The sequence below is a fragment of the Strongylocentrotus purpuratus genome, unplaced genomic scaffold (assembly GCF_000002235.5).
Source record: "Strongylocentrotus purpuratus isolate Spur 01 unplaced genomic scaffold, Spur_5.0 spur5_scaffold_8, whole genome shotgun sequence".
Classification (NCBI taxonomy): domain Eukaryota; kingdom Metazoa; phylum Echinodermata; class Echinoidea; order Camarodonta; family Strongylocentrotidae; genus Strongylocentrotus; species Strongylocentrotus purpuratus.
Genome location: NW_022145614.1, coordinates 6298828 through 6322164, shown reverse-complemented (window position 1 = coordinate 6322164; position 23337 = coordinate 6298828). Strand labels below are relative to the sequence as shown.

At 40.4% G+C, this 23337-nt stretch overlaps 2 protein-coding genes across 2 annotated transcripts; both read right to left on the bottom strand.

The window, feature by feature from the left end:
• Nucleotides 1–247: 247 nt before the first annotated feature.
• On the bottom strand, nt 248–7751 carry LOC575271 ((Lyso)-N-acylphosphatidylethanolamine lipase). The gene is made up of 7 exons (XM_775684.5): nt 7513–7751; nt 6810–6895; nt 5434–5750; nt 4418–4625; nt 3885–3999; nt 1955–2141; nt 248–840 (listed from the first exon to the last, which is right to left on the bottom strand). Exons 1-7 carry the CDS (start codon nt 7647–7649, stop codon nt 751–753), a joined length of 1140 nt encoding a protein of 379 aa, XP_780777.2. The 5' UTR covers nt 7650–7751; the 3' UTR covers nt 248–750.
• Nucleotides 7752–21202: 13451 nt separating this feature from the next.
• LOC115920241 (uncharacterized protein F54H12.2-like) lies at nt 21203–22863 on the bottom strand. The gene is made up of 2 exons (XM_030975587.1): nt 22669–22863; nt 21203–22462 (listed from the first exon to the last, which is right to left on the bottom strand). The coding sequence occupies exons 1-2, from the start codon at nt 22861–22863 to the stop codon at nt 21203–21205; spliced, it is 1455 nt and encodes a 484-aa protein (XP_030831447.1).
• Between the last annotated feature and the right edge of the window lie 474 nt (nt 22864–23337).

The following is a 23337-nucleotide window of genomic DNA, read 5'->3' as shown; positions in this document are numbered from 1 at the left end:
AAGGAGCCTAGTTTTAACTCCTTGATTAAGTTGGCAGTAACGCAGCTCTGTGCTCTAAAGCCCATCAAACAACTACATGTATCTAATAAGAATGTGATTTAAAGTAATAGAAAAACTTGCATCATTAAAAGAAATATAACACTGCTATTTTCACTACATATTAAAGCCCCACTGACACTGTATTACTTGTAGCTACTTGCTCCCTCTATATAGAAACCAATGCCTAATCGGTGACCATTGGTCCCCCATGATCCTCTTTTTCTTATGTATTTGAGACCTGAGCTGATGAGATAGCCACCTGTCAGTGACCACCCTGGGTGGTCTAATCCCTCCTGGCCAAGCTAGTACAGACGGGTTTTATGACTTTTTAGTTGAAAGGGTGCATCAATGAAATAACAAAATACATGTGTCGTCAATTTGAAGAAGAAAATTTTTAATGAAAGGGTTATCAGTAGTTTGCAGGCACAAACCCCTTGTCAGTCAGAATGTGTAACAGAGTGTCTGACAGTAAAACTATAAAGACTGCAAGGCCTAAATGCGTAAATATTCATAAATGAATGATACACGCCATAAAAACTAAAACAACAACAACCTAATGCACTCTACAGGCCCTGTACGCTCACCGGACACAGCCAGACTGACAAGGTTAGGCTAGGTTCAAGGCTGTATGGAATTGTGTTTAATTGAGTCTGTGCTAGGTAATGAGAGGCTAACAGCTGCGAGGGATGATAGTATAGCAATGGTGCCTCATCATGTTGAATCCTTGCACAAGGTGTTGATTAGGGTATTGAGTTGGCCACTTTTATCAGCGTATACATGGTGGTCAGCTCCTTTGATGATCTGCAAGAGGATTAATATTGATACAATATACTTCAGGATTAGTATGAAAGATAAGGTGGAGTTCTGGTAAAGATGAACAAACTTTGTAAGCTCTCTCATTTCTCTTTTGCATTAATTCTCATTACCAAGTCCCTAGGAGAGGACTTGAAGCTTTTGGTCCCCTGGTTGCTTACGTCAAGGCATACACATGCTTTCTTTGTCACCCGAAGAATCAAAAGTATTTTGAATTGATGCAAAATTCATATCATGCAAAGGGGAAGCCTTACTGATCAAATATAATAACTTCCCTCTTCAAAATATGTATGGGGCCTGCAGTAATCACCTCTCAAAAATTATTTTGAGATCCAAATTTTCTGTCTTCAGCGGTCCTCCGTAGAGCTTCAAGATTTGTGACTTCACATTCGAGACACAGCTAGCCAGAAAATTGCATTTTACGCCTTTTCACGATATCTATATGATTTTTTCAGCAAATTATTCTTGTTTTTCAAGAGAAAATCTTTCCATCCATATATCATTTGTCCATAATTATCAGTTGGCGTGAATTCTCTTTGGGTGACTATACTTTAATAACAGTCAGGTAAAACCAATTGACCCACTATTATTTTCATATCAGTTTGGAAAAATGTCACAGTAGAAATGCCTCAGCCTAGTCTCATATTCAAGATATATCAAGAAATAGCTGCAAAGATTGTACCAAATTTCCATGCCATGTTTGTTTAGTCCCATATACCAATCTCTGTGTTCCGTGCACATTTCTTGATCATTCCAAAATACTGTACATGTCAATTCTTATGTACTTCTATAAATCAACCTTTCCCAATTCCAGACAGCATGTTTCTTACACAATGTAACCACATGATCGTGGTCATGACAGCCTCTTTTACTGTTTACCCCTAGGTGTCCTTTATGGACACTTACACTTTTCACAATCTGTATACAGTCAAACCTGCTTTAGTGACCACCTGTCTACAAAGGCCACATTTGCTGTTTCCCTTGAAAAAGGTTTCTCATTGAATCATGTACTAAAGGAACCTGTCTACAAAGGCCACTTTTTGTGTTTCCCTTGGGCGGTCCCTATAGACAAGTTTGACTGTACTAGCAATCTAGAACTCACCCTAACATCTACTCTTGAGTTGCGTCGTAACTGCTTGACCAGGTTACCTCCAGTGAAGTCCATCCAGCTCCTGGAGCCATAGATCATGCTGATGGGGATGTCGGCCGGTAACTCTCCGATCCTGTCTTCCAGCGCGTTCCTGGCCCAACCCACCTGCATGCTTATATCTTTGAAAGCTTGCTCACCACTGAATTATAAGGAAAGAATAATCAGTTCATTAGCTCTGCAAGTTACATACATGACCAAAGTTTGGCAGGGATCCAGCAGTCAGTTCTTGAGATAACACGATCACGAGAACGGGACGTATGGACGGACGGACAACCCGAAAACATAATGCCTCTGGATACTTCGTAACGGAGGCATAAAAGAGGACATGAATTAAACTGGGAAGGCAATATTCCAAATTAGCTGGCTAGAAACTCATAAAAGATCACTTTTCTAAGTTCCATATTTGTTATCATTCCAAGAACGAGACGGGAGGAGGGGCAGGGAAGCTGAACCCCTGCCCCCGCCCCCCTTCTCTTGATATTTAGAGGATCAAGATAAATCTGTAATATATTTTTTAAATTTACAATTTAGACAATATTCTTGGAAAGTTTTGATTTGATTTGATTTGATTTGATTTGATAAGGTTTTATTCGAATATTCAACAATACAGCTGGAGGCTGATACAAGTGAATTTACAGTGTAAAAATAATTCCATAGACATAAAAATATAATTATATGCTTTAACATTTTTAAATGAATCCAGATATAAACAGTACATAGTACATAAATCATAAATAATGAAAACAATAATAATATTGAGTTCGGTTTGCATACTTGGATATGAAATAAATAGAAAATCAAAGGGTGTAAGATCAGATATACAGTTTGAGAGTCGGTGCAGGACATTTTGATAATGTATTAAGAGAAAAATTATTATTGATTATTAAAAAATTGAAACTAAATGATTAAACTGTAACATTTACTTGAAGTATATATAACAAAATAAATCAATAAAATACAATTATTAAATATTGTTATGTATGATCTTCATGAATTTGTGATGTAAAACCCGGCTTGAAAACATAAAATTACATTTATTAAATTACATTTGTTGAAATAACATTAATAATTATTGCATTGATCAACTTGGATTTATCAAAGTTAAATTTTAAAAGTCAGATAATATACATTGTTCTACTAAGTTGCATAGATTGGCAATGAGAATATCTTTTATAATAATTTATCAGATCAAAATTGCATTTAACTAAATTATATTTCTAAAATTATATTTCTCAAAATAAAATTCTTAAAAACAGCATTTCATCAAATTTCTATTTATTAAAATCATATTAATCAAAAACATATTCATAAAACTACATACAAATTCAGATAGAGGTTTAGGATTAAATAGCTAGACCTACATGAGGAGGTCGGGATTCCTATTTAGTAAACGAACAATTGATGGGATACTAGAATTGTAATATCTTGTGGTCCTGCATTTTGGTTCATGGAGAAGATGTGAGTTGCGTAACTGCCTTCCAGACAGTGATGGTCGGGACTTTGGAAGAAAGTCACGATGGCGAGCTGACGTGAGAAGGTCACATGCAAAAGAGAGGAGAAGACCTTCTCGTCGTGAGTGGAGAGAATCAAGACGGAGGTAATCCAAAGCACCGCGGTAGGAGTCATACCTACCAAGGATGACTCGACAGACCCTTTTCTGCACACGTTCAATGTCATTGGATTGAGCAGTGGTCAGTGACGAGGACCAGACAGGTGATGCGTATTTAGTGTGGTCCTTGTTTCAAGTTTAGATGATGATGAATTTCATAGTATGAAGCAAAGAGATTTGTTTCAAATGATCAATGAAAAAGCCTAGTCCTACAAGCATCGTCGGATTAGCAATCTTCATGGGTGAAATTCTTATAACTCTTGGAATACTTACGCTGGATACTGTGCATTGCAGTGGTAGATGTATTGTGTAACGCGGTCGTCATTGAAGAGGGACGAAAACTTTCTCCCGACTGTTTCTCCTCTTGCTTTCTTGATCAAGTAGGGCCCTGAAATGTCATGAGAAAAGTGAGAAAACTATAAAAGACTTCTAGACTATAGCAATTGTGTAAACACAAGCTAGATGTTTGGTTTATTTGTGCACTTCTTTTTTTAGTTTCTGCTTATATTGTCTGATTTTAACTTTCTTGTAGTTTACTCTGATGAGTGCAAGACTACAGACTTTGATATGTCTCTAGTCAGCTAAATGTTAATGTCCATGTTTTAAAGCCTATCTGCACTAGTTTGGCCAGGAGAGATTAGACCTCCCTGCCTGGTCACTGACAGGTGGTTATCTCATCAAATCAGCTCTCAATAAACATAAGAAAAAGGGCACCATGGGGGACTAATGGTCACCGATTAGGCATTGTTTGCTATGTAGAGGCTATAAGTAGTGCAGTGGGGCTTTAAAGTTCGGGGTGTATATACCTAGAGGTCCTGCTGCTCTGATGGTTGAGAGTGGGTTGAAGGACAGGACGATGGTTCCTATGATACGAGCCCAGTAAGGCATCTCTATCGTCTTCTCCTCATCCTTCTTGACCACACCCCATGGGTCCAGGAGCACCAAGTGTTTCACCTGCTCAGGGTGGGCCAGACTGTAGGCCGATGATAAGAAACCACCCAAGCTATGACCAACCTGAATATTAAAAAAAGTACAAAAAGAAAGGAAATGGATTTATGCTTATTATTATTGTTTCACCTTGATTCATCACTATCTAGCTTTTTGGGGATTGCTGGGGCAATACTGTAGAACATGTGAGATGAATCTGTGTAGCTCTGTCTTCAGCTGTTTTTTTTTTTTGTTGCTCTGTTTTATTTATATTTTTTCTTTGGTGCTCGTCTTAAGCCTTTCTTATTTACTACTCATAGGACATTCTTGACCAATTCTTGATGCCATCAATCAATGTCTTGGATCCTCCGTCCATCTTATTTGGCAATTTTCCCTCTGTTTCTCATTGGAAAAGTTAAGCTTTTATCGAATTAAAATGGTAAGACCAGCACAGCTGTCTTCTTTTCACATAGCAATTAGCAGCTACACTGTACTAAAATATAATTTGTTCACAAAGACATCATCTATTTGGAGCCAAACAGGAGTTAACTCAGTGAAAATTAAAATATAGTAGCTAGTTTACATCCTTCTGGTTTTCAGCATGATACTGTAACAAGATATGGACTCATAGTGTAAATATTGCTGATAAATTGTTGTAACAGGAACATTGCCCTTGAATGAATAATGCTTGCAATATGCGATCAATCAAGATTTGTGATTGGAAACAACATGTAAATAATTTTTGATGTAATGAAAAACAACAAACTACATTTCCATGTAGGATAATTACAGCAATTTTGCAAGCTACAGCCTCAAGGTTGTTTTCATTGATCTTACCGCCGGGGAAGGTACAGCATATATCTTCCTTTCAAACTATCTGTAGCATAAATCTTACCGGGATAATCTGCTCCAGTCCCAATGCCTTCCTCCACTCCTCGATCGATCGAACAAACTCTGCCTCGGCAGCCTCCGGTCCAAAGGGGAACTTGGGACGCGAGCTGCGCCCGAAACCCATCACGTCTATGGCATAGAGGGGTCTGTCGGCCGATAGCTCCTCAAGGTTCATTACCCAGAGTGCAACACCACTGGCGAAGCCGTGGACGAGGACGTACGGCGTCTTGGTGGAGTTGGAGGGGTTCATCTTAATGGTTCTGATTTTGTTCTCTCCGTCGTCGATCTCCACAAAGAATGACTCGTATGGCACGGTTAGACCTACAGAGGTGGAAAATGAGTTGGGTAGAGATTTATAACGGTAAATAAGTTGGTTAACATCAATTACAAAGTTCACAGGCCTATGAGACGGTATGAGTACAGGTACATCGTTCTATCCAATTAATCTTTTACTTCCTTGCATCATACAAGCCTTTCCTTTAAAGATAAACTTTAGTACTGGTAATGCGATTGCATTGTGAAAGAAAAGGTGTGGAAAGGATCAGAAACAGTTGATCATGTAGCATGTAAGTATTGGTGTGCACTCCAAGGTTCTGGAGTCATCAAAATCATAATAAATTTGAACGAGTCTTGGTAAAGTAACAAGCACTCACACAGAAAGCTATATATGGGACAACACACATGGTGTCGGGGCTAGTACTACCTTGATTTCCTTGTCTTTCTATGCTCATTACTCAGCCAGTATACATTTTCTTCCAAAATTGTTTGGCACATGTCATTTATTTGTAATTTTGAACATTCAGTGTAAGTTTCGTTTGATTCTGTGAGAATTATTATTATTTTTTTACCAGTACTGGAGTTTATCTTTAATCTTGGAAAACCTGGGACCTGGGAACATCTCTAAAGTATCTCTATATCTCTGTCTTTTCGGGCTCCTTAGTAAGACAATGTCTTGTAATGCCCTCCCATAGTTCATCAGTACACCACTGCAAAGAGTTTGTTCCTTAATACAATAGCTCCATCGCTATATATAGAGAATGAATGTGCCAAATATCAGCACTGTGACAACAACCTAGTGAACCTACTTTTGTAAGTAGAGATGTGCATATATTGCAACACATACAAATGGGAGCATGCATCTAGTGATGCCAGTGACATGTTTTGAACCTAAGAACTGCGCTTTGACTTTTAGATCCTGAACTGCCCAAGATCACTGCCTGTCTACTATCATGTCTGTGTGACACTTCCTACAGTGTATGACAAACCTGTAGCCCCTGTATTACCGGTAAACATATGAGAATCAGAGAATTCAGTAGTCAATGGATGAAAAAATTAACCCATAATCTTCTCTTTTGAAAGTGACAGTCCTATTCAACTTACATTCCAGAATTTTCTCCTCTGCTTTTTCTAGAAGCTTTGCTGAAGTAGGACTCCATCTTGGCATCCATCGATACAAGAATCCTTCTCTGAAAAAAAAAAAGAAAAAAAAATCAAATTAGAATTATGAATAATAAAAATAACAATATAACAAAATGAAGTGATGAATGTGCATCTATATGAATATGGATCTAGACTCTGTGAATTTGCCTCATCTCATTTAACATTGCCATTCAATTTAGCTATTTCAATTAGTTTAAAGTGTCGATCAGAAACGAGAAATGAAAAATATGGCTTTTTTAATTAAGTTGGCCTCCCTAAAATATACAAGCGCAAAATTCTATGGATCAGTTTCAGCTTTCAATGTCGATTTAACTACATGTAAGTGTGGCCTGTGGGTATAATTAATGAGGCAGCGTTACTGCCTAAGCTTGGGCTTCAAAAGTTTGCCCCCACCCCCCCCCCCCCCAAATGGCAAGTCAGGTTCCATTTCTACATGCATACCGTGTATGTTTGTCTTACAGTTACATTCCAAAAATAATCTTTTAGTATTATGACATTTGATTTTGAATTCATTCGTTTCATATACAATCATGTATCATTTTGTATGCAGTTTGGCTCGTGCAATGCAGCTGCCCAGCCAGCCGTGCCCGAGCCGTACCGCGCCAGGTCATCCGGTCACTGCCAATCAATGCCCGCAACTTACTCGTCAACATCATTCCGCCTCGTACTGCACCTTCCTTGGCAAATCCGCCTTTCGTTTCCGCTTCCTCTCGTCATATCTCCGTTCTTTTCACTGCTTGTGCTTAAGTTTGGTTCTTGGACTGGCTCTGTCGTTGTCATATTGTCATATAATAGAAATAATCCACCAAATATCGAGACTAACTTATATCCGATTGCATAAGCTGGCAAAAAACTGCCCAGTCACTGCATGCATGTAAACAATGCCTGATGACGTCATCTCTATGTTTATAATACCACGTCACATCGCTGGCAGTGTTTACATGACATACACCAATCTAGACGATTCCTTTTCTCATGCACTGTGCTCTGAAAACAAATTAAATATAAAGCATATTTGTCAAAAATGAGAACAAACTCAAAATGTTTTAACTAAGTATACTGAGCTTCTGAGTTAATTAAAACTCATTATCATATAAAGTTCACAATTCTTGTATTTTCTTCTACACTGTCGCTCATAAAGTTGGAATATTTTTGTTTTAATTTATGGAATTATTTAAAAAATAATTTAAAAATAATAGATCTAGATAATAGTAAACATTCTCAAATTTTATCGAATAATAATTTGACAATGTGTGTTTTGCGTGACTGCTAAAGCATGTGTATGCTACAATGCTTATCAACAAGGGGACCTACGCGCTTAAGTCATAAATGACAGTAATGAGGACTAATGCCCCACAAAAGGGCACTAATATATAGCACATCGACACGGTTTTGATCCTGGGGCCTCACAGTTACGAGGCCATTGCTTTGTCACTGAACCATGACTGTACGCAGCGGGGGCTAGGGTAGGGGGCAGTTTCCATAAATAAATAAAAAAACAGAAAATGCAATAAATTTTCAATAATTTATTGCATTTTACCCCGGTTCCCAACATAAAAAAATCCTCTGTGTGCCCATGCCTTGAGCCATAATGCATGGCCGACCAGAGGATTTTGTTATGTTGGGGGCCGGGGTAAAATGCAATAAATTATTGAAAATTTATTGCATTTTCTGTGTTTTTTTTTATTTATTGAAACTGCCCCCTACCCTAGCCCCCGCTGCGTATTGTCATGGTTAAGTGACAAAGCAATGGCCTTGTAACTGTGAGGCCCCAGGATCAAAACCGTGTCGATGTGCCATATTAGTGCCCTTTTGTGGGGCATTAATCCTCATTACCGTCATTTATGACTTAACGGCGTAGGTACCCTAGTATAGTAGCATTCACATGCTTTAGCAGTCACGCAAAACACACATTGTCAAATTATTATTCAATAAAATCTGAGAAGGTATACTATTATCTAGATCTATTATTTTTAAATTATTTTTAAAATAATTCCATAAATTGGGGTAAAACTAAAATATTCCAACTTTATGAGCGACAGTGTAGTTTATTTACTGTATATCATTGTAGTTGTATGTTGTATTTCTAACTACATGTATTTATCAACACATAACTGTTCATGAAATTGTACATCTGAATAAATCATATTCATATTGTTTATATAGGCTTGTATAAAGTTGCCGAGCCTGATCAATAAGCCAACCATCATAAAAAATGAAGTCAGTCTGAAATATTTGTAATGCAAAGACAAACAAACGTGACTTAGCATACACCAAATGAAGTTCTACAATTAGCTGCTCGGACTGTCCATCCATGGACGGGTGGGGGGGGGGGGGAGGGGGCAAGAATATGTTCATGATGAAGCCTATATACAAACCAAAATTCTCTGATAAGCGTAATAATTTTGTGCATGCAGACGAGCCAAGTATGCACTGCACTGCAGGGTTCACATAATATTATATGAAGGTTTTTTTTTGTCAAGGAGTACAGAATGTCGACGTGCATGTGGATTGACCCCCCCCCCCGTGTCTGGAAGGGAATTTCCATTTATTATTATGCCTATTTCAAAGCACTGCAGATATAATGAATTTAGATTAATTCATTTTTACTCCCGCTGGTTCTCTTAAACCACCTTTGGGGGAGGAGATTCCAAGGCCTCTAATAGTATGAAAGCCCATCCTTTATTTTCTTTTCTTTGAAAGGGCGGAACGGTAGCCGATTTCGGCCCTTTATCCTATTATTATGATCTGCATGCATGGGTGTCGATCCTGGGGGGATGGGGGGGGGGGGGGATATATCCCCCAATAGTCAGGTAGGGGGATGGCCTGTACAATCATCCCCCCCCCCCAATAATTCACCATCACAAACAAAAAAAATGAAGAGAAAAATTAATGATGAGAGCCCGATGAGAGTAGTTAATGGTTATTACTCGCAAGATGACCATCAATATACACATTTTGCTATCTCATTTTCATAATACATACATATAATTATAAATAGAAAACGAAGTAAATGAGACAACCGTATATGAGACAAGAATTAATTGAATTCTCGCTCATACGGTTTCATCAGGAATTGATGGATTTATTCAATTCATTCAATCAACAGCATCATAGAAATGCAGTGCGCCAAATGCAAAGCCGTAGCGTTAAAAAGCAACGACCTAAATGTTAAGCGCGAAGCTCAAATGTGCCAAAAAGAAGTAGAGAGTGGGAAAGAGAGGTAATAAAAGACAGAGAGGATACAGGCGCGTAGCCAGGGGGGCGGGGGGGGGGGGGGGCGGTTGATTAAGAGTCGAGAACGGTACAACGAATCGTCTTGTTTCTCTAATAATTTGATGAAACGTCAAAGCTACCGCGCTTCGCGCGGGAGGGGGAAACCGAATTCAGACAAGGATTAAGAGTCGAGAATGGTACAACCAATCGACTTCTTTCTTTAATAATTTAATGAAACGTCAGAGCTTTTGCGCTACACGCAGAGGAAGGGGGCTTGATTCAAACAAGGATTAATAGTCGAGAACGGTACAACGAATCGTCTTCTTTCTTTAATAACTTAATGAAACGTCAAAGCTTCCGCGCTTCGCGCGAGAGGGGGGGGGGGGGAAAGTAGTATAGGTGTACGTATAGCGTCATACTAATCCCTATTGTTTACAAACAATAGAAATATGAATTATGATATGATCCTATTGTTTACAAACAATGGAATATGAATTATGGAAATATGGATCAATAATTATGAAAATATGAAATATGAAATATGAAATATGGAAATATGAAATATGAAATATGGATTAAAATATGAAATATGGATTAAAATATGAAGTATGAATAATGGATTAACGGATAATAAATTATGAAATGGATTAAAAGCAAAAACAATAGAATATGAAGGAAAGAGGATTAAAGAAATGAAAGACAAAGGAGGGATTACCTCGCTACGCGATATCAACGATGGATTATAAATGTATGGATGATATCGGAAGGGATTATAACGCGAGGGATGAATGACGAAGGGATTAGACACGTATGAAAGAGTTATGAAAAGATAATCCTTAAAAACAATAGGGGGATTATAAACAATGACGTAGTGCTTGACGAAAAACAAATGACGTCATGGGTACCACGGTGCAAATGACGTCATGGTGTTGCACAACGACCCAATGACGTCATCCATGCGACACGCCTCGACAAGACCATGAAGTTGGCCAAGTACGAAACAAGAAATTTCATGTATAATCCTTAAACAAAAGAAAAGTAAAGAAATTGTAAACGTAAGAAAAACGTTCTTTACGAAACAAGTAGGGACAAGAGCGTAAAAGTTCTAAATATAGACAATTACATAATCATTAAAGGAGGCCGAAGCTATAAAGGTGGGAATCGAACACGCTTGTCGTATCAACATCCCGACCTTCCATCAACGATGTACAGCTATTACAATTCATCACGCTCGACGTCGATGTCACCGACGAGGGACAACTCTCGTGAAAACGAGTTAAAAATGGACTTGCATGCGTACACAGACCCTGTACCAGCGACCGCCTCGCGTGAAATAGAGAAGGATGAGGGTTTTGAAGAGAAAGCTGTGCATGGACAACCCAAACCAGAGTATGAGATCGCCGTGGCTAGCAAACCCCCCGCCATAGAGGCTACTTCCAGTGGCATGGATATTTGCAAGTTTAATATAGGCGGTGATAGTAAACGACCAAAATATGCAACAGTGAGGAGTTTTCAGGGGAAGGTGTACGTTGACATTCGGGAGTTTTATGGTTCAGGAGGCCTTTTTTTCCGACAAAGAAAGGGATTACACTGCCAGCGAGTAGCTTTAAATCTCTTCTAACGGTGGCGAAGAAAATCAACGCAGGCATCTATCGAGGGGAACAGCTCGTTAAAAAACGACAGTAATCATCTCTGTGTAACATGTTACAATTAGCAATTACTCTTTGAAAGAAACCGAGGAGAACAGTTTGTTAAACATTTTAGCGATCGTCTCGCTGTTTCAAATGGCAATTACTCTTTGAAAGAAACCGAGGAGAACAGCTTGTTAAACGTTTCAGCGATCGTCTCGCTGTGGACCTGTTTGGACTTCTTTTGTCTCCCACGACCTGATATATACGTAACCCCTCTCCAGGGATCATCATTTCACGGCGGGGTCTTAAGGTGTCTGTATTAATTAACGGCCAAGTGTCATATATTGTTAGGGTGTTCTATCAGTTCTATCATTTTTTAACCGGTATGTCTTCCCACGAATCTAACTCTCAACGTTCATTAAATTTTAAGGAGAAATTGAGAAAGTTGGTTGTCTCCTTCTTTCCTCTTTCATCTTCTCAATTACAATCCACGGTTGAAAAAGCCGCAGAAAGTGTACGGGATGGGGTTCGCCGTGCATCTTCATCCACCACCAGCGCTCATCATGGTACTACAAACGGGGTAAGTGAACGTGATGCTTTTAACGATTTTTTACCAAGAGATGGGGGTTCTTCCAATAATAGTGACCATGCCCTCGATACACCCGCTAACGCTGGACAATCAGCGCGTGGCTCTGGCGCGTCTGAAATTGCAACGCCTCCAATTGCACCTCGCGAAATCCCAGCAACGTCCAATCACGATGGCCCAGGAGCGCGCTATAGCTCCAAAAATGTCCCTCCACCCCACGTTAATTTTAACTTCTCTTCCGATGAAGAGGATTACCCAAATCCTCCGCCCACTAATGTACAAAAGGGGTTAAAAAAACAAATTGGGGGGAAACGCATACACTCTGACACTTCAACCGGTGGGAAGAAAAAAAGAAAAACAAAAAACACAACGGACCCTTCCATCGTTATATACCCCGAGGAGGGTGAAAAAGAAGAAGAAGAAGAAGAAGAGGAAGTTTTCTCAGATATTCCCGATCTTTTACCATCCTCTCCAAAATGGGTGTTTGTTGACCAGAGGATGTCAAAACGTTTTGGGGTTAGGGAGGTATGGTATGACTTTAAAAGTGATTCAAAACCCTTTGCCACGATCGAAGACATGCTTGAATACATTCGCTCGTCTCTCGAGGAACTTAGGACTTTGATTTTGGCAAATACATCGGAGCGAGACTATGTCAGACTCGTTCTGGTGTCTGATCAATTAAACGTCCCCATCGCTTTTCCCTGGGCCACCGTGAGGGATTTCGATATAGACGCAATTTTGGATCGAATCGAAGAGGTACTCAATAGCAATCAGGATTTTTTTATCAATCCCGGATTCACGATTCGATTCCATCATGTTGTGAACCCTGCGGGGGGTCGTGCGCGCAAGTATGATGGCATATCCGCAACTCTTGCTGCTCTGAAAAAAAAATCCATCGTCACAGTTCCCGCGGGTGATGATGGTATGTGTTTTGCGAAAGCCATCCTCATTGCGAAATATCAAAAACTGAAACATCAAAAGTACCGAAATTGGTCTAGGAACGATCGCGCTTCACCGACTGCCTTTTTATCCGAGGCGCGTGCATTGCACAGATTGGCGGGTGTACCAGAAGGCGAGGTCGACAGTAGTCAATACAATGCCTTTCAAGCTGTTCTTTCACCAGCTTATAGATTGATGGTTTACAGGGGTCGCCGTAAAGAGGCTCTCATTTATGCGGGTCCTCCGACGGGTGAACCCCTCTTTTTATATTTGACGGGCAATCACTACGATGTGATAGTGAACCACGAAGCATTTCTATGTGCCAGGTTTGTGTGTACCGAGTGTCACGAGACGTATCGCGATCCGAGATATCACAGCTGTTGTCGAATGTGTTTAGATTGTCAATCGACGAATTGTGATCGCGATACGTTCCGTGAGACCGTAAACACAACCCTTGTATGTGACAAATGCAACGTGACCTTTCTTACGGAAGGTTGCTTTAAAATGCATAGCGTTCACATTTTTGATGGTAAAACCGCTTGCCAGCGAAATTTCAAATGCCAAAGTTGTGAGAAAATTTTCGACACCGACTTGATAGGCATAGAAAGGTCGGCTCATAAATGTTCAAATATGAAATGCAATACCTGCAAAATGACCGTAGATGGCCGCTATCATAAATGTTATATGAAGGTACCCCCGCAGAGTCCTTTTTTTCAACAGGAAAATGCAAAGCCTTCCACGCGTCGCGCCAAAAAGAGAAAAACAGGAAAAGGCAAGGAAGATTTCCCTACAAAGTATATTTTTTTCGATTTCGAATGCACGCAGGAAACGGGTTTACATGTTCCAAATTATGTTCATGCCACTTGGGAGTGTGTACATTGCATGGACGGTAAGCAAGACGAAAACCAACATTGCGAACGGTGTGGCCCTCCGGAGGGAAGGTCCGTCGCATTCTCGGGCGATTCCACCCTCGTTGACTTTTCAAAATGGCTGTTTTCTGTTGAAAACCATCAATCGGTAGCCATAGCGCACAATGCCAAGGCGTATGATTCCTACTTTTTACTGAATCATCTGGTAGAACAAGGAGTCCAACCGCATGTCATACTGAATGGTGCGAAAATCATAAGCCTCCAAACAAAAGACCCTAAAATCGAAGTCAAAGACTCCTTGAACTTCTTTCAGATGGCCCTCTCAAAATTGCCCAAAACCTTCGGCCTGGATGAAATGAAGAAAGGGCACTTTCCCCATCTTTTCAACACCGCTGCAAATGCAAATTACGTAGGACCTTTGCCAGACAAAAAGTTCTACGGTGTTGGAAGTATGGGGAAAAGTGCCCTGATGGAATTTCATGCATGGTACGACGCGCTGTTCAAAGAAAACTACGTTTTCGATTTCAAGAAAGAAATGCTTGACTATTGTCAAAGTGACGTTCACATCTTACATCAAAGTTGTAAGGTTTTCCGCGCCAATTTCAAATACATCAGTATGACAGAGACAAACGAAGGTGGAATCGACCCTTTCTTACGTTGTTTAACCCTACCCAGTGCTTGCAACCTTTTGTTTCGTACTAACAATCTAAGACCCGAAACAATAGCGCTTATCCCCCAGGACGGTTACGCGGGCACAAAGAACCAATCTCTTATAGCGGGCGAGTGGTTACACCACGAGGCAATGCTAAGTGGTATTGACATCAAACACCACTTCAACGGGGGGGAAAGGAAAGTGCATGGCCGTTATGTAGACGGGTATGGGGAGGGGGAGGATGGAAAGAAATACATCTGGGAATTTCTAGGCTGTTTCTACCATGGGTGTACCACTTGCTTTCCCAAACCGGGGTTCAAAAACAAAAAGCTAGGCAAAACAGCGGGACAATTATACAAAGAGACGATGCATAGAATCAAGCTCTTGAAAGATGCCGGTTACACCGTGTGCTACACGTGGGAGTGTGAATGGAAAGAAATACGGAAATACCCGGATGTCAACCCCCACATTGCACACCTCCAAGACGTGTTTCGGGAGCCACTCAATCCCAGGGATTCTTTTTATGGAGGGAGGACGGGTGGATGTTCACTTTTCTACCAGGCAAAACCAGGTGAAAAGATCAAATATTACGACTTTACAAGCCTCTACCCTTTCATCAATAAATCTGCCAAATACCCCGTCGGTCACCCCATCATCATGCACTCGAATTTCCCTCCCTTAGAAAGCATCTTTGGCCTCGTCAAATGTACCATTCTACCGCCAAAGAAATTGTTTCACCCTGTCTTGCCTTTCCGTTCGGGGGGTAAGTTGACTTTCACTCTATGTAGAACATGCACTACATCTTTAAACCAAGGCCCTTGTACCCATACCGACAGCGAGCGCGCATTAAAGGGGACGTGGGTGTCGGAGGAGTTGAAAAAAGCAATGGAAATGGGGTATTCTAACTTGCAGTTAGAAGAAGTATGGCACTTTCCAGCTTCTGCACAATACAATCGTCAGGAGCGCGAAGGTGGGCTATTTGCCGCATACATCGATAAATTCATGCAAATAAAGCAAGAATCCTCGGGTTACCCCGCTCATGTCGTCACAGCGGAAGACAAAGAGCGATACATCGCGGATTACCTCGAACACGAGGGTATCGCTCTGGATCCGGCAAAAATCGAAAAAAATCCCGGCTTGCGTGCTATTGCGAAATCGATTATCAATGTACTTTGGGGAAAGTTTGCCGAAAGAAGCAATTTGAGAAAGACCGTTTTTGTTAGAACAAGCGCGGCATTATTGGACATGTTGAATGACAAATCTATTGTCGTCCAGGATATTATTGTTTTGAATGAACATTTGATCGAGGTACACCATACCATGGCAAAAGGTTTCGTCGATCATAATGTGAATACAAACATTATCTTAGCCTCTTTCACAACCGCTTTAGCGCGACTTAAGTTGTACACTGTACTTGAACAATTAGACGATAGGGTTTTATACTACGATACCGATAGCGTCGTTTTCAAGACAGACCCTCTTGTTCAACACCTTGATCCTACCACTGGCGATTATGTAGGGGACCTCACTGATGAGATCGACGAAACGGGTGAGGAGTTTATAGAAACATGGTTGTGCGCGGGGCCAAAAAATTACAGCTATTGTACAAACAAGGGGAATACGGTCTGTAAAGTGAGAGGCTTTACCTTGAATGCTGCCAATTCTATGGTCATCAACCACGACACCATGAAGGAACTCATTCAGGGAGTTCCGGGCACAACCAAAACCATCCACGAATCCAGAATATTAAGGGACAGTAAAAACAAAACAATCTACACAAAACAGACTAAAAAAGACTACAGGGTTGTTTTTACCAAGAGGGTCTGTCTGGATGGTGGTAGTACACTACCTTACGGGCACGCCGATATTCCCCGTACATGTATATAAATTGCAGGCGTGAGTAAATACTATCATTTGTAAAAAGAACCCCGGAAAAGACGGTACATTTTGTATTCTCTATCGCAACAATTAAGCGTTATTTAAAAGAAGCGAGATGGATCGTGATCGTTTGACAATGTTACAAGTACTGTTTAGTAAAGCAATGAGGGGCAATAATACCACGCGCAATGTCTATGTGTTGGCATTGTTCGTATTCCTCTTTTTCCTAACCTTTTATGTTGAACTATTAATCGTGGACAACAATCCGATGAACGAAACAGATTCTAATTTCTATTTAAACGACTCGTATTTTAACGAGAACGTTAGTTCTTTTCCAATTGGATGACCGGTAGGACCTCCGGTCATAGTGTATATTTTGTACGATATCTTCTTTTATATATTTTACTCTGACCTCTGCTTTGAATATGTTATTTTGATTCATTCTTCTTATTGAATAGGGTAGTTGTATATTATAATTGTACCCACATCTCTTGGTAAAAGTTCGTTAAAAGCATCACGTTCACTTTTTACGTTTGTTGATAAACCGATGTGCCTTAACCTTTATCTTCTTTTCTCCTATCTGTGTATCTGACAGCATCTTCATACAGCGATAAACATTCAATTATAAAACCAGAGTCGTCCGACATGGACACGCTGTTAAAACATAGTTTTTCATGCATGGTAGTTGGACCGAGTTTTTCGGGTAAAACACAATTTGTGAAACGGCTCCTTGAAAATGCTTCAAACATGATCAACCCACCCCCGAAAAAAATAGTGTGGTTTTACAGCGAGTACCAACCGTGTTATACAAACATGCGGCGGTCCATTCCAAACATTGAATTTTATGAAAATCTACCTTCTGATTTTAACGATTTTACATCGGCTGAAAGGCCAACCTTATTTGTTATAGACGATTTGATGGATGTTGCCGCCGGCGATAAAAGGGTGTCCGCTTTGTTTACAAAAGGCTGTCACCATAGGAACGTTAGTGTCATTTATATAACTCAAAATCTATTTCACCGTGGTAAGGAGTCGAGGACCATTTCCCTTAATACACAATATTATTGCCTTTTTAAAAATTGCAGGGATAAATTGCAAATAACGTGTCTTGGTAAACAAATGTATCCCAGGCGTATTAAATTTTTCCAAGAAGCTTATCACGATGCTACTAAAGATAAATGGGGTTATTTGTTTGTGGATCTCAAACCCGACACACCCGAGGACTTTCGCCTTCGTACGAACATTTTTCCCGGAGAGACTCAATTCGCATACGTTTCAAAACTATAAAATATCAACGAGCTGTCTAGGGGGTTTAGTTGAACAACGATGTCTCGACGTGTACGGACACATGCCGTGCTTCTAAAGACATTGGCCCATTGTTCAGCCAAACATCGACGCCAGCTCCTCAAGACTGCGGACAGAGGTCTCATCGATGCCATCTGCGAATGTGTCGTCAACGTGCTTCGCGGAAACATCAAACTCTCACCCGTTCACAAACGTTCACTGGCCAAACACAAACGCCATCTCCGTAAACTAGCGGACCGCAAGACACCGTTAAAGGAAAGAAAACATATCATCACCCAGCGAGGAGGTTTCTTCATTCCTCTTCTTTCCAGACTGGTGGGCCCCGTCTTGGGTGTACTTTCAAACCTTGTCGCCGGTGGTAAATAGAGCTGAATACGGATGGAAAACACACGAAAAATGGTGTTGGTACCTCAAGAAACTTTACGAAATTTACAAACTACACAACCCACGGTGAAAGAGAAACAAATCAACACGTTGGACGAGCAGATTAGAACGGTTCTTGAACGAGACGATCTCGATCTTCACGGAAAAGCACAACTGTATTCCCAATACCTCCGCCAATATCTCCATGCCACGGATTCTCTGAAACAACCGCTCTCCATCGAACTTAAAAACGCCCCTTATTCACCATCCACTCCTACATCGGACACACCGCCCATGTTGAAAGAAGAGAATACGGTAGAACGTGACATCCTACAACATGTACCGAAACTGTATGTGAAAAGAGCTACGCAACTCCTAGAGAAAATGAAACAACACGGTGATATTGGATGGACAGGTAGCGGAGAACTCCTTCTCCGTGGTCAACGCATGATGGGCACGAATATGTGTGACCTGGTCTATGATTTATTCAGAGAACGGCGGGGTTATACACCGAGTGGCAGTGAACATTTTATCCGTGGTTTGGCCAACATCAACCTCCCCGAAACGATCGTGAGCAATCCTCAAAGAAGAAGCGAACTCCAACGGTTGAAACGTATGCGGATAGAGTCTACCAGTTCTACAGCGAGTCCGGGTGTGTCACTTACTCCACAATCTAAACCCCTTAGTAGTAAATCCAAAAGAAAGAAAAAAGGCCGCGAAACGAGTCCTCGTTCCCCCGAGTGGTTCCCATTTTAAATTCATAGAGTTACCGTAAGGCTGTAATACAGACACCGCCCCCCGTGATACTATTTGAATGTATTGGATTGTATTTGTTTGTATATATTTTTTCTTCTTCTTTTTTTTTTTCTTTTTTTTTCTTTTCTTTTCAGTAACCCTAGTTTTGTACGCTATGACACGTTACATTTTAAAGGGTGAAATGTCAATTGTATTTTTGTTATTTTCACATGTTGTTTCTTTATCGACGAGATGAACAAACCGAAGAAATGAACGGATCGAAATCAGGCTTAAATCTTTTCAAGAAATGAGATATTCATTACCCGTTTGTTTAAATCTTAGCTTTACGAAGGTATTTTTTAAAAAATAATTTTAATTTGTTATTGTTATGTACCTATATTTCAGTAAGAGGTTTAGTTGGTTTATATATTCGCTATCGTCAACACGTTTACCTCGTTTCAAAACTGTTATTTTTTAACGTAGTAGGTGTTCGAAAAAAATCTGTATATATTTTTTCTTTTAGTATGTAGTTTGTATTTTAACGAGAGTGTTGTTACGTTCCTAGTTTACGGTGCGGGGTTTCTTTGGTTTTTATATTCAGTGTCGTCATCGCGTTTACTTCGATTCAAAATGTCTACTGTATTATTTTTATTTTTTCATAGTCAATTCACTTTTTTTTCAACTGTTTTTCACATCGACGAGATGAACAAATCGAAGATATGAACAAATCGAAGATATGAACAAATCTGAACCAGGCTTGAATCTTTTTCAAGAATGAAATCTTCATCTACCATTTCACTTATATCTTCAACTTATGAAGGTTTTTAGTAAATTGTTCTTTGGCTTTTATATTCAATGTCGTCATCACGTTTACCTGGTTTTAAAAGTTGTATTTTATTTTTAGCATAACATGTTATAAAAAACTTGTATATAATTTTACTTGTAGTATGTAGCGTGTATTTTAACGAGAGTGTCATTCAATCATGATCCCCTTTCCTCTCATTCTCTCTCTCTCTCTCTCTCTCTGTCTCTCTTTCCGTTTACATAGACACTGTGTAAATAAATCCACCAGTTTGTACGTTTGTTTCATGGTTGAACAATATTTTATTCGTCATGTATTCATGCATTAAACATCATTGAATCATTGAATTTTGTATACATCTTTTCATTACAACGGTGTACATCGTATAGTATATAACTAAGAAATGATTGAAGCGTGAACAAAAGTCACGCTAGAAAAGAAAATAGGAAAATAAGAGGAGAGAAAGAGAGCTTGTACGAGGACTTAAGAGTGAAAGAAGATGCGGGAATGTACTTCAACGGTATAAAGAAGGGTTGTGGGATGTAAAAAGGATAACGGGTAGCGAGGGATACTGCATGAAAAGAGGATGTAAGATGAGGGTAAAGAGAGAGAGGGAAGGAGATGGAAATAAGAGAAAGATGTACGAGTGACGGTGTCATAAATAAGATTGAAAGAGGTGTGAGATAGAAATACGCGCAATAGGAGAAAAGAGGGAAAGAAGAGGAATACAAACACCCCTACAAATAGCCTTCCTTTTTATCACAATTCTAAACTAGCAAAACTAAATTCACGTCAATCAAATCTAAAAATGTTAGATGGATAAACTTTTTGCAACTTGACTGAGAACGAACGATACATCGTGCACTGGAAATGAGGAACCGTAACGGCGATTAAACCAGTTATTTATCTTGCTATCATTTTTATTAAAATCATTACCAAAGGCACTCACTATAGGGGTCAATGTATAACCCTGACACCGTTTGAGGTTATAAAATATACAATATTGTCCACACACGGTAGAAAGCGTTCCCTGCACTCTCTTGCTATTATAAATCCACGACACGCTATTTCTTTGAAGAAACGTGGTAAATCTTTTACTGTAAAACGAGGGTTCATTTCCATAAGAGTCAAAGAATTCCCCTTTACCCCCTTCAAAATAAAAAGCTACCCAATGAGATCCGGGTTGACTGCGAGGGTCCACGTTCACGACGAAGCATTGCTTGTCCAAACCAATATCACGTGGTAGAGCGTCCGATGGATAGGTTCCTCCGTAATAGGTTCTTATAGAGGGATGCTGTTTTAAAACGTAGTCGATCTGGGAGGTATCCATGGTGATTAAAAGTTACTACCTCGCCCGTTATCCCTGGTAGTCGTAGACAACGTTCCTACTTCTGTCGATTTGAATCAGTCCCTGTGATTCCGAATAGACGAGGCAATTTACAGTGTTCGGGAGGGGATTATCAAACTGCAGCTCTAAACGTAGGTTTCCCTGTTTGACGAGATTAAGATGACAGCCATCCGACAGATCGGGTGTAAGGTCAAATGCAAAGAGTGTGTACCCCCTTGCATACTCCTCTCTATTTATATCGATGCCCTTGTCCTGAAAAAGACGGTTGGAACCCATGAACAACGAGTTGTACGCGTGAATGAAGTCCTGGCCAGGACCCTCTCGAAAATTGGGGCGTAGGGGTTTCATAGGGATGCTTTCACCGTCCACGGTCACACCGACGTAATTCAACAGTAGATTTTTAAAGTTGTATGGATTCTTCCCGTACGTTCCATTGTAGGCGTCATTATCCACAAATCCTACGACGATACGGTTAGGGAGATGTCCTAGGAAGAGATTGTCTTTATTAAAAGACATGTTTCCAGCGGGAATCGTGAAGGACCGCACATCTACTTTATTAAGGGGGTATTTGGCATTCGCTTTCTCCAACATCTTAGCATGGTTTAACATGACGGACGGGTTCGTTTTCACCCTCCTAACATAGAGGGCAGCAGATAAAATCTTGACTTTGTAATTTCCTTCGGCATTTGAGGAAAGTAGACAGAAGGCATCTTTGCTACGGTTCAGTTTGAGTTTTAGATCCACCCCCGGAAGAAGCAGTCTTTCTTGAAAGAAAAGATCGCCGTATATAGGCCCGAGCATGGAAAGTACTTTACTGTCGACGATAAATTCATGTCTTTTTTTCAATCCCTCGTTGACATTTTCTCCGGCTAAGAGAGGGTTTAGAAGGTCCATTTTCCCCGCTGCATCTTTATAATAGAGTTGTTGCGTGAGTTGAGAATCTTTTGTTTCCTTCCCATAATGCATTATGCTTTCAAGCATTGCCCGGTAAGGATATGTATTTGAAGGTTGAGACACGAGTTTCTCGTTCAACATGACATCGACTTGACTGAAAAGCGACGGGAGAAAGAGGTTGACGGGTCCAACGGGAGCCTCTTGTGCAAGGTTTGTATTGTCGGGGTTCGTGATTTTCGCAGTCACCGCTAACATGGTTTGCGATAGGTCGACGTATTCCTCAGCCGTGCCGGCTACATTGAACTCAATAGGGGCTGAATCCGTGATATTGCTCACGGGGTGGTATTCCACCCAGGGTCCTTTTAAGATACTCATCTGTGTAAAGGGAAGGGTAAACAGATCCAATTCAGATTTACAGCACACGTCGCTTTTATCGTGTAGGAGAGACATGATGGGTTACCAGGAGTAATTTCGGAACACAGTTAGTCGAAGATATCTGACGAGCGAGCTCTTTTACCACGGGATGACGGGGTGCGAATGATGCGTTTACGTTTTTGCCCTTTCCTTTTAACCTTTCTCACCAGCAATAGACTCGCTCCTCCCCCTTGATTGCGTGCCGATGTCATCTTGTTTTTAATCCCCTTGACAGTTTTGGTGGCCAGACGTTTACCCGCTTTTTTCACGTTTCTTTTTGCCGCAGATTTTATCGATTGTCCAGCGCTCACGTCCTTGGCGATATTAAACCCCGTTTCCATCGCCTCCTTCCCCAGAGCCATAGCGCCTTTTTTGAGGAGAGGCGCCGCAGATCGAAAAAGTCCTTTCACCAAACTCCCTAGACCGTGACCGCGTTGAATAGGTGCTCCGCGGAAAACGGGCAATGTCCCACCCCTCTGATTCCTAATAGATGGTGAATACCCATTCGTCAGCCTAAAAAGGTTACTCGGGTTTCGGTAATTGTATTTCATGGCTTATGAAGGTTGAATTTCTTATAAACTAGGGGAGCGTTCACGGAAATGTAGCTTCACGATCAACTTTCCACGTTCAAATGGAACCACTTCTCCAGATTCGGTGGTTAATATAATATCGATAGTTTCAAAGTTATACAGTTTCAGCGGCACGTAATGAGGGGTGTTGTATGTGCTGACGCTATTGTACTGGTCTTTTCTAGCTTTGGTTGCTATTGTACGTAATAAAGGCACGGATACTTCCCCTACATGCTGATACTGTACAATATCTGAATACATATAAAA

Coding starts and splice junctions, on each gene's coding strand:
- LOC575271 (XM_775684.5), bottom strand. CDS start 7,649: ATGACAACGACAGAGCCAGTCCAAGAACCAAACTTAAGCACAAGCAGT. Junction 4,626..5,433: donor GACTGGAGCAGATTATCCCG/GTAAGATTTATG, acceptor TTTAATATTCAG/GTTGGTCATAGCTTGGGTGG. Junction 2,142..3,884: donor TGCAATGCACAGTATCCAGC/GTAAGTATTCCA, acceptor CTTATAATTCAG/TGGTGAGCAAGCTTTCAAAG.
- LOC115920241 (XM_030975587.1), bottom strand. CDS start 22,863: ATGGCTCTGGGGAAGGAGGCGATGGAAACGGGGTTTAATATCGCCAAG. Junction 22,463..22,668: donor GAGGAGCGAGTCTATTGCTG/GTGAGAAAGGTT, acceptor CCCTTTACACAG/ATGAGTATCTTAAAAGGACC.